The 12,812-nt window shown below is 43.3% G+C and overlaps 1 protein-coding gene across 1 annotated transcript in view; it reads right to left on the bottom strand.

The window, feature by feature from the left end:
* PRKCH (protein kinase C eta) overlaps window positions 1–12,812 on the bottom strand; it is a 119,464-nt gene that overhangs the window by 58,281 nt on the left and 48,371 nt on the right. The window contains exons 3-9 of the mRNA XM_074820931.1: window positions 10,621–10,771; window positions 9,779–9,813; window positions 8,205–8,293; window positions 6,424–6,553; window positions 5,381–5,508; window positions 3,012–3,155; window positions 2,098–2,271 (exon numbers count right to left, since the gene is read on the bottom strand). Of these exons, the coding sequence (XP_074677032.1) occupies window positions 2,098–2,271; window positions 3,012–3,155; window positions 5,381–5,508; window positions 6,424–6,553; window positions 8,205–8,293; window positions 9,779–9,813; window positions 10,621–10,771 (851 nt within the window). The remainder of the gene's footprint in view (window positions 1–2,097; window positions 2,272–3,011; window positions 3,156–5,380; window positions 5,509–6,423; window positions 6,554–8,204; window positions 8,294–9,778; window positions 9,814–10,620; window positions 10,772–12,812) is intronic.

The raw sequence follows: 12,812 nt of genomic DNA, 5'->3' as shown, positions 1-12,812 counted from the left end.
TGAAATCTACTTTTTCTTTTGTAAACACTTCCCTTTTTGGTTTTGTTTATTATTGAAGTGGTGTTATGTTACTGACAATCCAGATAATGAAGCAAAGTGGGATTCAAGTAAAAGAGGAACCTGGGAAAGACTGGAAATAGCAGGGTCCTCCTATGACAAGCACCACTCCCTTGGCACCCTTCCAGAGACTGACCAGCTCTGTGTTCAGGGCAGCAAAGGCTGCGGGGTTCTTCCCTCCGCTCCTCTGACAAGCTGGTCCAGAAATTCCTGTTCCAGGCTGCTCTACTGTTTAGCAACCTCCTTTTCATTTCCAGTCTAACTGTATCCATGGCCAGTCTAGACTCATTTAATCTTAGCCAGCATCTTGACAGTTTTGTTTCCCTCCTCAGTGTTCAACATCTGCAGACATCAATCAGATCCTCTTTTTGCTTTCAATTTGCTAGTCTAAACAGGCCAAGTTCTTCCCTTTTTTTGCCCTTTGCAAAAGACTGCAATTACTTCATGAGCCCAGAAGACCTCATCTGCACCCATAGTAGATTGCATTCATGTTTTGAACATGATGGACAGTACTAGCACGGTGACCTTAAATCTTCCCTAAATTCATGGGAAATACTCTACAAAGCCCAGAAGAGCACAACTGCTATTTTCACATCTACATGCAATTCAGTAAGCAAAATCATAACAAAGAACATAGCAATGAGTGACAAAAACCACTGCTATCCCGCATCTGACCTCAAACAGCACACATCAGTACGGGACATTTTTGATATTTTACATGAGAACTTCAGTAAATCCACTCAAATTCAGGCCCTGTGTCCTCATATTATGAAATAAAAAAGGAGTTTCCTTTGTTACTAGTGACAACAGTGAGCTTTAAGTTTTGTTTCTTCTATACAGCACAGCTGCTCTGTGAACCATGTAAGCTGTATATAAAAAACCCACAAAACCAAACCACCTCATTTCTATTACGTGAGTCTACTCAAGGGTTCCACCCTAAACGAGCACAATTCTTAAACTCCATAGCTGGCTGTTGCATCAGCCCAGTGAGAAGAGAAATGGGTAGGTGGCTAGATGCTTTTTTTTTTTTTTTCCTTCTTCAGTATTTTGGGCTCATGTAGGAGGACTGAAGCCACAGTTAAAAGGGCAAGTTTCTCCTGCCTCTTAGAAGAGGAAAACAAGCTCTATTACCATTTAGCAATGGACAAAAAGCAACTGGAAAGGAGCCCAGGCAGTTTGGAAGAGCTATGCTGCAGAAAATGCTTTACTCCTAACAACAGCTTAGCTCAGGGACTCCCAAACTTACCTTGCTGGGACACGGCTGTGGTCACTGCCTCCATCACAGCCACTCCTCCCTCCATGACCCACATCAGCAACAAGCTCCCACCCACATGCATACACCAGAGGAGGCTCTAAGCTGGACAGGCAGCGCATGTGCAGTCCTGGAGAGGCAGCGCATGTGCTGAGGTGTACATACCACAAGTGACAGCAATGCTATCATTTGTCTTATCTACATGAGAAGAAATGCCAACTGTATATAGATCTGATTCAGTGTCCGCACACATCAGTAAGATCCTTTCCAGTAACCCCAGAATGATCTTTCATTCAGTTCTGAGCAGTATACAATGGCTGGTAGATAGAGGAGGCTACTCTTGCTTCCAAGTACAATTCATTAAGTTTGCAGATAACTCTATGCAAATACAGTCCTTTTAAAATTCAGGTAACCAGACAGCAGCGCCTGAGATCCCACACCAGCTGGAGGACACTGCAGGTCTGTAGACATTTGTGCACATGCATTTGGAAATGTTCACTGGCACAAAGATTTTTCTAGGGAAGACACAAAGAAAGGCTTCCCTGTTACTACCATTTTGTTAGGGAGCCTAGAACAAGGCAGGATTTTGTTTGCCAAACGGCCAGCAGATGTTAGAGGTGGATTATAGCAGAGTGCTCTGTTCAACCTTGAGCTGAGAGGTTTCTCCTGTGCCTAAGGTAGATATTTATAACAGGCCAGGGAGCAAATACACAGGAGAGCGCCTCTCTGTCCTGAACATACCAGCCAGTGTCAGGAGGAAGGCTGTCCACTACCTGGGCTATACTTACAGGAGTCTGGAAGCAACAGTAGAGCTTGGTGAGGAACGGGTGGTTCCTTGCTAAAGAAAGGATGCGTTTCTCAGTCATGGTGCATTCAACATCGTCATCTTGAAGAATGACGTCCTTCTTCAACACCTTCACTGCATAGAGCTGCCCACTCTCTTTCATCTTGGCAAGCATCACCTAAATCAAAGGGGAGGATGAATCGCAAGTGTTGAGCCCTCAGTCTCTATGAGCAACACAGAATGTCTCGCACCTTCTCACACTAGAAAGGTCAGTTATCTCATGACCAGGCTTGTGGATGCAGGTGAGTCAGCCTGTTAGCATGGGCATCAGTGTACAATAGATGACACATATGTTACTGCCTGCAGCAGGCTTCTCCAGATAGAAATACCCCCACACATTGCTCCAACGTCTGCTGTGGAGCTAGCTGATCAAAGCTCATCCACTGCGTCAGGGCAAACCCCCTGAGCTGCCATCCATCCCACTTCCCTCCTCGGTGACCGAATCCAAACGCACCATTTCACATTGGCTTTGTGGCAAAGCAGAGAAACGAAATCCCCATCTCACTGCATTTAAAACCACTGCCTTGTTTCCTTTAAAGGAAAAGTCTTTACATGCTCCAAGAGATGCTGCCCAAATGAGTGCTAATGCACACACTCGCAATTTCTGGTATGGGCCCTGGCATGCAGCTATTCCTCTGGTTGCTAATGTTTTTCTTTTTTTGTGATATCCAATTCTTCACTTTGCTGTCAGCTTTCTTTCTCTTCCCTTTTCACCCTGCTCTCTGTAACCAGCCTTGCTGCACAAAGCATACTCCACTGGACAGCCTGTGTACCACGTTATAGAATAACTTCATCTACCTTGGAGCTTCTTAAATGAGGAATGCGGTTTTCCCCAAAAGAGCCACGAATAACTCTCACCTTTCCAAAACTGCCCTTTCCCAATACACGAAGGAAGGTTAAGTCTTTGATCCCAAGTTTGCTTGCTGAACTTTCACTAACATTGTTGACATCTTTAAGGCTGCCTTTTCCCTGATGTCTCAAAGTAGATCTTGAAACCAGTTTCTGTGGAGGAAAGTAAATAAGTATCAGTCTGCATAGAAATTGTACTTTTGCCTCAGAAGTGTACACAAGTAGTCAACCTACCAACCTGGGCATTTAGGACCTGTTCAGATGCACTGTAGGGCCACTGGAACAGAAAGAACATTGGTACCACCACCCCACATAGCTGTTACATGTGACCGGCCAACCTCGGCACTGCACAGAGCTGTGCTGAGATGTCATCGCTGGTTCCTGACCTGGGCATTTTAAGCTGTAAACCCAGCAGATCCAAGAGGCAAGCCTGCCTCTCTCCATCCTCACTTCCCAGAAAAATAAGACAATGAGTGTGGAAATCCAAGCCTCCTATCTAACATCAGTGCAAAGAGAACTGCATCATTTCTGCAATATGTGAAGTACTGATGAGATCTAGAACCCAAGCAGCTTTCATCTGAATCTCTTCGGTTTCTGACTGATTTTAAGACTCTTACTCAAAACCCAGTTCAGTGGGACCCAAACTTCAAAACATTTTTCTTTCCCACAACTGGGCTGCTAGCTTCTTCCACTGCTGTAAGGAAGGCTGTTCATTCCCACGCCAGCGGTGAGGTGTCTGCATTTTACCACTATTCGCACACATTTTTAGAGCTATATTTGCAGTATAGAATGATCAAGTAAACCTCTAGTGCCCCCTGTTCGCAGCTCTCCAGGCATGAGTATGCATACAAACCACGAGTACTTTTATTCAGTTTATTAGCCCGAACAAAGTCACACGGACTTCTTGAGCTCCACCTTGTGACTACTTTGGTGTAAAGCAAAATCCTTCCTGCACACAAGACTTGTCTGACTGCCACAGAAATGGCAATCCCAGCCATGGGGAAGGAACCAAGAGCATTCAGGACAGCACCCAGTAAAACTCCCAACAGATTTAAGCTTACAGCACAGTATGAACACTTACCTAGAGCCTTTAGTTCATGAATAACGAGAAGAAACCGTTAAACACCAAGCAGAGATTTGTATTTTCCTGGTTCCATCTCCGTTTGACGTGCAGATTACGCAGACAACAAATGCTAACAAGTGCTGATTTTTACAGAACTGAGAAGGGAATCTGGGACTTGTGTTTTCCTATAACTCCCAGGACAACTGTCCTCCTGAACTGCTGCTACAGCATGAAGAGCAAAGATAAGAAAGTCTCATTTGCTACAAACCAACTGAAATCAAAAGGGGCAGCACAGTCTAACTTGCAGGCAAGGCTGATACAGTATCATGAGGTCAACCCATGTAGCTGAGTAACTGTGTGACAAGATTTACCACGTCTGGGCAAGTATGTTTTGGGTTTTAATATTTTCTTTTTGGTCAATTAAAAGTAAATAGACCAATATTTTATTATGGGTTATTGTAGTTTCAAGCAAACTCACTTTTCAAAACTGCTCACAAAGGAAACGTGATGAAAACTTGTTATCAAATGACAGCTCTGATTTTCATTACCCTTTACGGGCATTTTCACTCAAGCTCTTGCAGTGTGTTTTAAACTGTCTGAATAGACTCAGATATACAACAGCTGGATTTTTAGGATGCCTTAGGTACTGACAAGCAGAAATTGTACACACATGTCCCAACCCTGGCAACAATCTCACTGGGACCCTGTCTCAGCACAGACTAGAGATGATGTTGTGTTGACAGGGACCTGGGCCCTGTTGAGCTGGGAAAACTGTAGCGAAACAGTTTCCCCAAAATCACTCAGGAACAGTGACAAAGTGGGGAAGAGAACCTAGGCCTCTTGCTGAGCTCTTCTTATGCTCTATTCCAAGTCATGTGTGCAGACAGTGCATTTGTGTTTGCAGGAAAGGTAGGAAAAAAAAAAAAAAGGTATGGCATGAATTATATTGACCATTAATTAGTTTGGGTTCTTACTCTCCTCTCATTCATGCCAAACAGATAAGAGTCAATGGAGTCACACAGATAAGAGTCAATGGAGTCACACCACTGTGAAACATAAGTGGACAGCAAAGCAACACTTATAGACTAAAGCCTCTGTCAGGGTAAACCTGGATATAAGACATCCATTTTCCAGGTGAAGTCTTTGCCACAAGCCAAAGACAGCAACAGCCTACTCATGCAGTCCACCACCCAACGTCATCTGCTATAACTGAAGTCTCTGACTTTTTCTGCACCCATATAAAGATTCAGTTGCAAATGTTTTAAATAGATGAGGGGGAAAAAAAAAAAAAAAAAAAAAGAGAGAAAAGACTCACCGAATTTGGGGAAATGCTTCCTGGTTGCAGACCCATGCATGCCAAGGTTTTAGCAAGCTCTGCTGAGTTCACCCCACAGTTCGGTGCAACATTTGCTTGGCATCGGATGTGGACGTTCATTTTACAGACTGACAGGGGTGATGGTAAGGATGGAAAGTAAAAGCAAAGTAACAATTAAAATAACTTGGAGGGATTTGTTGCTGAGAAATAATTTAGCAATTCTGCTTCAGGAAATATACCCATCCATATCTACTCTGCATCTTTGAACTAGAGAGATTTTTGCCACTGATCTCAGCAAACAAAATTAGGACCCTCATAAGAGAATAAACTCCTGAAAATCAGGAATATACCCCAAACTCTCCAAGCAGGATGTCACATTGCCTGAAGCTATTCATTACCATGCTTGTCATGTATATAAATACCATTGCAGCTATGCCTGCAGATAAAATTAGCATTTATAGTGCCACAGAATTTGCAACAAACTTCCCCTGCATTTGCAGGCATCTAATTTTAAAGACATTGTTCAGTAGGAAACTAAAATCTTCCTTGCTCTCACTCATGGACACACACACCCCCTCTTGTGGGAGATGAAGGCAAACGGAGACTGTTACGATTTTACAGTCTGGATCACTGAAACAAAAACATAACACCAGGACATGCTTTGTCATCAATTAGCAGCATGACAGACAGGGTAGTCAACCTAAAGCAATGACCTTCTTTTGCCCTTGGATGCCTTTTCATTGCCTTATCTCATTAGCCAAGGAAAAACCTTCAGGTAAAGGGAAAAATGAATGCAGGAAGCAGAGATACCCAAGAATATTTTCAATAATGCAAGTTAAACAAAGCTGTGCTGAGAGCACAAAGTAGAGTCCTCTGGAAGCCAGAGATTAAAAAGTAGATCAGTGGTTTTTTTAACTCTTGCAAAGATGAATATTCATTGTGTGGTTTTCTCTTGAGGGTTGCACAAATCAAGCCCACACAGTGCATCAAGAGTCTAAAAATATATGTATTTTGTGAAAAGGCTACAGAAAGAAGCTGCTCACTTTTACACTGTAGGCCCTGTCGCATGATTCCCCAGAGCAAGGAACCGCAGTGGTCACAGAAAGTTGGGACTTTGTAGTTGTGGACGCTGAACTTATGAGGAATGTTGATTCCAAACCTCTGTTCAGTCACCTGAGGCACCAAAAGAAAAGCACAGATTTAAATTTCTTATACATATATAAAAGCTGATGTTCATTTACATACAGGCATTTAAGTGCAGAACTATGAAAATAATTCCAATCAGAAAATGTCCCAATCCATCACCTCACTGAGGTTTACTGCAAGTGAACAGTGACCAACCTCACCTGCTGCAAGCCTGCTCTGGTTTCCTTGATGGGCAGGCTGAACTACCTGACAAAGCAGATTTTAAAAAAAGACTGCCTAGCCAATTTTAAATTCTTAAAACCAAGTTAGAATTAGAAATGTGGATTACCTCACCACAAACTTATCACACTGAAGTGCCACATATAAATTATGTCAGCTACAGTTTTCAAATTATTAACTTGCATACTATGTGCAAAGATGTAACTTTAGGTCAAACTGTTGATTTTACTAAATTTAATATAGAATACTTTTCCCAGCTCCTCCCAAAATTCTCATTCCTCTTCTCACCCTCCTTGTTATTAACAGTCTTTCATTTCAGGCCCAGGTTTTGCTTTATCACTTGCTCTCATCCCCTTTTTAACCTTGTTCTTTTCCAACTGTGAATCATTCAAACCTCAAAGACACCACAGAAAATGTTACATCGGCTGACGAAACCCATCCCCATTGAACCTTCTCATTACTTTCCATTTTGTGTCTCAACATGCAGATCCTGGAAGACTGAGGGGGAACCCACCACTTTACAAAGAAAAGTCAGAGGTGAACTGAAACAATGAGTTTAAACTGAGCAGTACTTCCTTACCTTTGTCTTCTTTTAAAGTAGCTTAGAGGTGTTATAAACCCTTCACAATCCTAAGAGGTGTGAGGAGACTCACCATTTAACTTGCACTTTAGCCTTAAGCACTTATTTTCATCTGGTTTGGCAAGGGGTCATTTTAAGAAGTCTAGCTCAGAAGTTTGGAGGCAAGAAATAATGAGAAAAGGCAATTGTTTATCTGCACTGGAAAGAAGGTTTCTGTATGGCACACCATAAAAAGCTACATCCCAATTAAAAGTATTTCAGTTGGATTTTCCTTGCAGTTATTAAACAATTTCCAGTTATAGAAATGAGACATGCAATGCACAGGGCAGTTTTAGGTGGGGATGCTACTCCCATCAAATACAGTCAAAACTAGCAAGAAAGAAAACCTTCAGAAACACAAGTTATGCAAGGGTTCTTTATTACAACAGAAATAATTTCATGGAGTGAAGGTGTGGAGCAATGACTAAATGGGCACTTTAAGTTACCAGAAGAGAAAAAAGAGGCATAACAAAGACCAGTAGTTTGACTTTAAAGCCAGAGAAATCCACATTAAGAACCAGGCACCAAATTTTGATGACAACACAGTTAATCACACAAGAAAATTACCAAGGAAAACAGTGGTTTTACTATTTCTTGATGACTTTCAATGAAGACACCCTGCCTTCCTAAACTATGTGCTAGTCCAACCAGTTATTGGTATTAACAGAAGAACAACCAGATGACATTGCATGACCTTTATACACGTCCTTATCACGCTCTCACTTTTAAATCCATGAATAAACATAACAGAATAAATTGTTATAGGACATCCCCCAGCAACCCAGCCAACCCTGGAGATTCACAAATTATGATGACCCAAAATAACTAACACGACTTTACCTTGAGATCGGTCTTGTTAGTATTGTTTTGGCACGTGCAAGCTGTAACAATTAGATGATGGCAGCGCTTGTGTACAACACAGGTGCATACTAGGAAATAAAAAAGGCATGCTGAAAAGAGCTCTTCAAAGACTGAACAAATCAACCCACCAGCTGGGTCCTTCAAGGCTCAGATGTATCATCAGGACACAGTAAAGATGTGAAAAATAATCGGTGGCTTGAGATTTCCAAAATCTCATAACAGATCTGGAGAGGTATCTCCAACCCATTGCAACAGAAATTCTGCACTGGACCATTCATATAGCCTGGAAAACAGCTACCTATATAAAATATGTGTGATGCACACAGAAACAACAGTGCAACTTCTCAAATGAGCTAAAAAAACTGTTGTTGAAATAATTACCCAGTGAAGAGTATTTCGCACAACATATATACAAACAACATTAGAAAACACAGGTCTGAGTCATCTCAGTGTCAGAACGTTTCTTACACTGGATATCCAAGTGAGTCCTGCCCAGGTTAGTTTGTCACTAAGGCCCAGTGCAATGCCTGCATCTGGGAAACTGGATAAGTGCAGCAATACTGTGCTGTGTCTAGGCTAATTAGTGAGTCCCCATCAAGGGGAATAATCAGCCCTAAAGCAGGGCTGAGGTCTCTCCAGGTCTGAAGCTGTATTGGCTGGAATGAACTTTGATTCCTCCACTCCATAACCCAGTGTGCACGGTGGACACCACTAAGGGCTGTAGCCACTGTCCACATAAGGAGATTTTTGTAATGGAAACTGCAAGCTGCAAATACGTTGCAGGGTCCCACACTATGCTGTTTGTTGCTGACTTAAGCTTGTACTCATGAAGGGCTATCAATAACGTCCACTTTCACCCAGAAATTTTATGCAGGATATCCATTTAGTTTACATGCAGCTTCCTTTCATTTGAGGACACCAGTGCCCTATTATATTGCACAAGAAACAGGCTGTGTTAGGCGGCTATACTGAATGACCATGCACCTGTGAAGCAAGTAATTCTGTCATCTTACCACAGAAAAAGGGAAAGGCAGAACAACAATTAAGTGCAAACAAGCACCACATACATCTATACAGCCATTCAGCCAAAACACGCATTCAGACAAAAGTGCTGCGCCAGCCCACAAGGCTGCCCTTTGAAGTCACATCCCTTATTTCATTTTTTTTTAACTTCACAGGGAGAGAAAGGAAGAGGGTGGCCATTCCAGCAGGGTACTTTGTGTTCCAATACCAGCTGAACACTGTCCTGAAGGGACCTGGATGTCTCAAGTCTAGCTGGGAGTTGCATGTACTCAACAATTCAGTGGATCTGCACAGGGTGAAGCACAGCAACTGGACCCCTCGGTATTTGTATGAATGTAGGTGGTCGCTCCCGCACGCATGCAAGCCGTCAGCCTGACAGCTGCTCAAATGCACAGCTTTGGCTGGCTGGGGAGGAAGAGAAGCGTTGACTTCAGAGAAACTTGTAACCGCAGGATGTCCCAGCAGTACAGGAAAGCACTCCCAAAACAACACATCCTACAGACACACCACGCAGGAGCAGAGCACCTTACCTTGGCACTGGTATCCCTGCTTCCCAAACACGCCCCTGTCCAAAACAAAATATGAACATAATTTAACATCAGAAAGCCAGTCCTCTTGCAGATTGTTTGCAGAGGAGAGAGCCAATATGCAAGAGGATCCCAAATAACCAGATCCCTGGGGCAAAACTACCCAGCAATAATGGTGCAATTCAGCACAGGGGTGTGAGAGCGTAAGTAGCTTATAGGGCAGGCTGTCAACATGCACGTTATTCCCCATGTTCCCCCTCACTCTAGTTTCTGAAATACCTCGTTTTATTACAACACACACCACACTTATTAGACTGATCCCAGCAGCCCACACCCTGTTATTACCTCTCCCACTTCATGCTCTTTTGAGACATATCTACGTTTTTCTCTCTGCTCTGCCTACTCCCCCACGTGTATCACCTCACACCTCTGAGATGGCTTTTCTGTTCTCAGGCATTTTCTCTAGTTTCAAGCAACTGTTTGTTCTCACTGTAATCTCAAAGTTCCACTCAAGTTAATATCTGGGGTCTTTCTTCAGATTGCCTGAGTTACTTTTCCCCCACCCCGAAATAACATCTGTGCTTATAAGTGAGGAACATTGCCTCACCCCCACACCATCCCACATTGTTTCCAGCATCCAAGATACACACCACCTCTGGCCTCTCTGCAGTAGACTCCAGTTTGCAGCATAAATATACCCTGCTACATCCGACAGCCAAAGGGAATCCCATCCTTGGCCCTTGGTAAAGTGCTGGGTGACTGATTCAGGTTCGGGGATGGCATGTCAGTCCTCAAACCACAAAGGGACAGGAAGCTCCACACCATCATGTTCGAGCCATTCTTACCAGATGAACTCCCTGCAGTGTGAGCAGTACGTAGGCTGTCGCAGGTAGGTAGCCATGAATTTGTGCCCGTTCACCTGATGCACTCGCCTTCGCATTGCCCGCTGGCGTTTCCGAGTGAGGTTCTTAAAAATTCGATCCCTCTGGAGGGTCCCTGTGCAGGGGGTAGGGAAAAAAAAAAAAAAAAAACAACAAAACATTAACATTATCATGCACAATTATTACTCCTGCTTTTGCTATGGCACAAAATGCTTTCGAAGGCCACAATTACATTCTCGGTTTAGGAGTCATGGGACCATGGTCAAGAAAGAGAATGGCACCTGGGACAGGCAAAGAAGTTAATTGCAAAGGCCCCTTTAGCTCAAAATTACATTCTTCATCTAGAAATAACTGCCTCTTCCCATCTTCCTCTCGCTCCTCTCCCACGTTGAGACATGTCACTAACCCATTAATTCACAAGCTGTAAACAGACCAGAAGCTCAAGGCTAATGAGTTTTTACAACTCACAGCTTTTTGGGCAGTAACTCCTGAAAACATGAATGCATGCAACCAACTGAGCAGCACCCCACTTGCTGAGCCACAGCAGTTGCCTTGCTCAGTGAATAGTGTTTATCCACCTTCAGTATTCTCATGCTACACTTTGTATCACACCTGTAGCAATTTTGTTTCTTGTATTGGACAAGAAGGTACAGCCTAATTTTTCAGGGACTGCCAGTGTTTTGGTATGTGCCACTCGGTTTTCTTTAAAGGGCTCATTTTTCAAAGGGTAGATAATATTTTAAAGTTCTGGTAAGCAGGAACCCTAGAATTGCTGGCATTCAAATCTGAATTGTCTCAAGATTAATTTTTTTTTCTTTAACTGAGTTTAGTTCAGCCATATAACAGTTTCCTAGCAAAGTTCAATTCACACAAGTCATTCTTAAAAGGCAGAACTGAGCTCTAGATCAAGAAAGCCATTCCCATATAGCAGCAGCCATCTGACTTGCAAATCACAGCCAGCTGGTCTCTGGGATTCTTGCACAGACCAGGTCAGACTCAGCTGAGCTTCCCAGATCAAAGCCTCATCTGGGGCACACTCAGCTCAGAAGAAAGAAATGATATTTGCAGTTTTCAAGTTAGTTGCTTTGCAAAGTAAAGGCCCTGCTAACAAATGCATTTGGGGACACACACTGGAGTTTGCTAGAGGTGACTGTGCACTGATGTATGTACTCAGGACTCTTGTTTTGAGCGTGGACTGGATGCAAGACAAACGCCAGCTATTGCCAAACCCTCTGCACAGATATAATGACACAGGAAGGGACAGGCGGTCTGTAAACTCCCCACCCATCCGATCATCCTGAAGCAGTGGATCAGCAGCAGTACCCAAACACAGCTGTTACCATCCCACTTCATTTACCCATAAAAAGGGGGCAGAGCATTTCCTGACTTTCAACTAGCTTTGTTGATTAACTGCTGCGGGGAAAAAAAAAAAAGGGGGAAAAAGCTGTCAACCTGATCAAGGCTTGAAATGTAAGAGTCCCACATCACAGGCGTATCTTCCAGTGCCCTTTGTAGGAGTGGAGATAAGGGAAGCCATCCTGTCAGTACTGAACCCAGCCACTTCAAAGTGCCACAAGCCACACAATGTATCCTTCTCAGTACTCTTGCCACACAGGTTTAGAAGCAAAGCTGGTCATAAAGCTCAAGGTTTATTTTTTTTTCCGCTGTGCTCTCCCAGCCATTTGTGTATGCATCTCCTCCACAGGCACTAATGGAAACCTCTTACCCGATGGCATGACTGCAACATGGAGCACGGCTTGACTTTAAGAAAGCTTGCATTTATTTTTAAAATTGAAATGCACCCTATAAATTAGTATTATCCCATGAAAACAGAGAAAAGGATGTGGTAGGGCTGATCCAAGCACTTAACAGAAACCTGCCTTCACTGCAGAGCTTCAAGCAGCTGGGCAGAGAGACTGGCACAGAAAAGCCTGACTTTCTAGGAAAGTGCTTAAACATGTGTTTAATTCTCACTGAAGTCAACAGGACTCAGGGGACCATAGAGTTGCCAGACTGAATCAGAACATTGGTCCATCTAGTTCAGCATCCTGCCTCTGTCAGTGGACAACCAGAAACACATGACAGCAAGATGGAGGAACCCTGCATCTGGGAGCTAATTTGCCTCTTTCCCACACACGAGATGTCATTTTGATCTC

Source organism: Strix aluco, chromosome 4 (assembly GCF_031877795.1).
Source record: "Strix aluco isolate bStrAlu1 chromosome 4, bStrAlu1.hap1, whole genome shotgun sequence".
NCBI lineage: Eukaryota > Metazoa > Chordata > Aves > Strigiformes > Strigidae > Strix > Strix aluco.
This window is presented reverse-complemented; position numbering and strand designations above follow the sequence as displayed.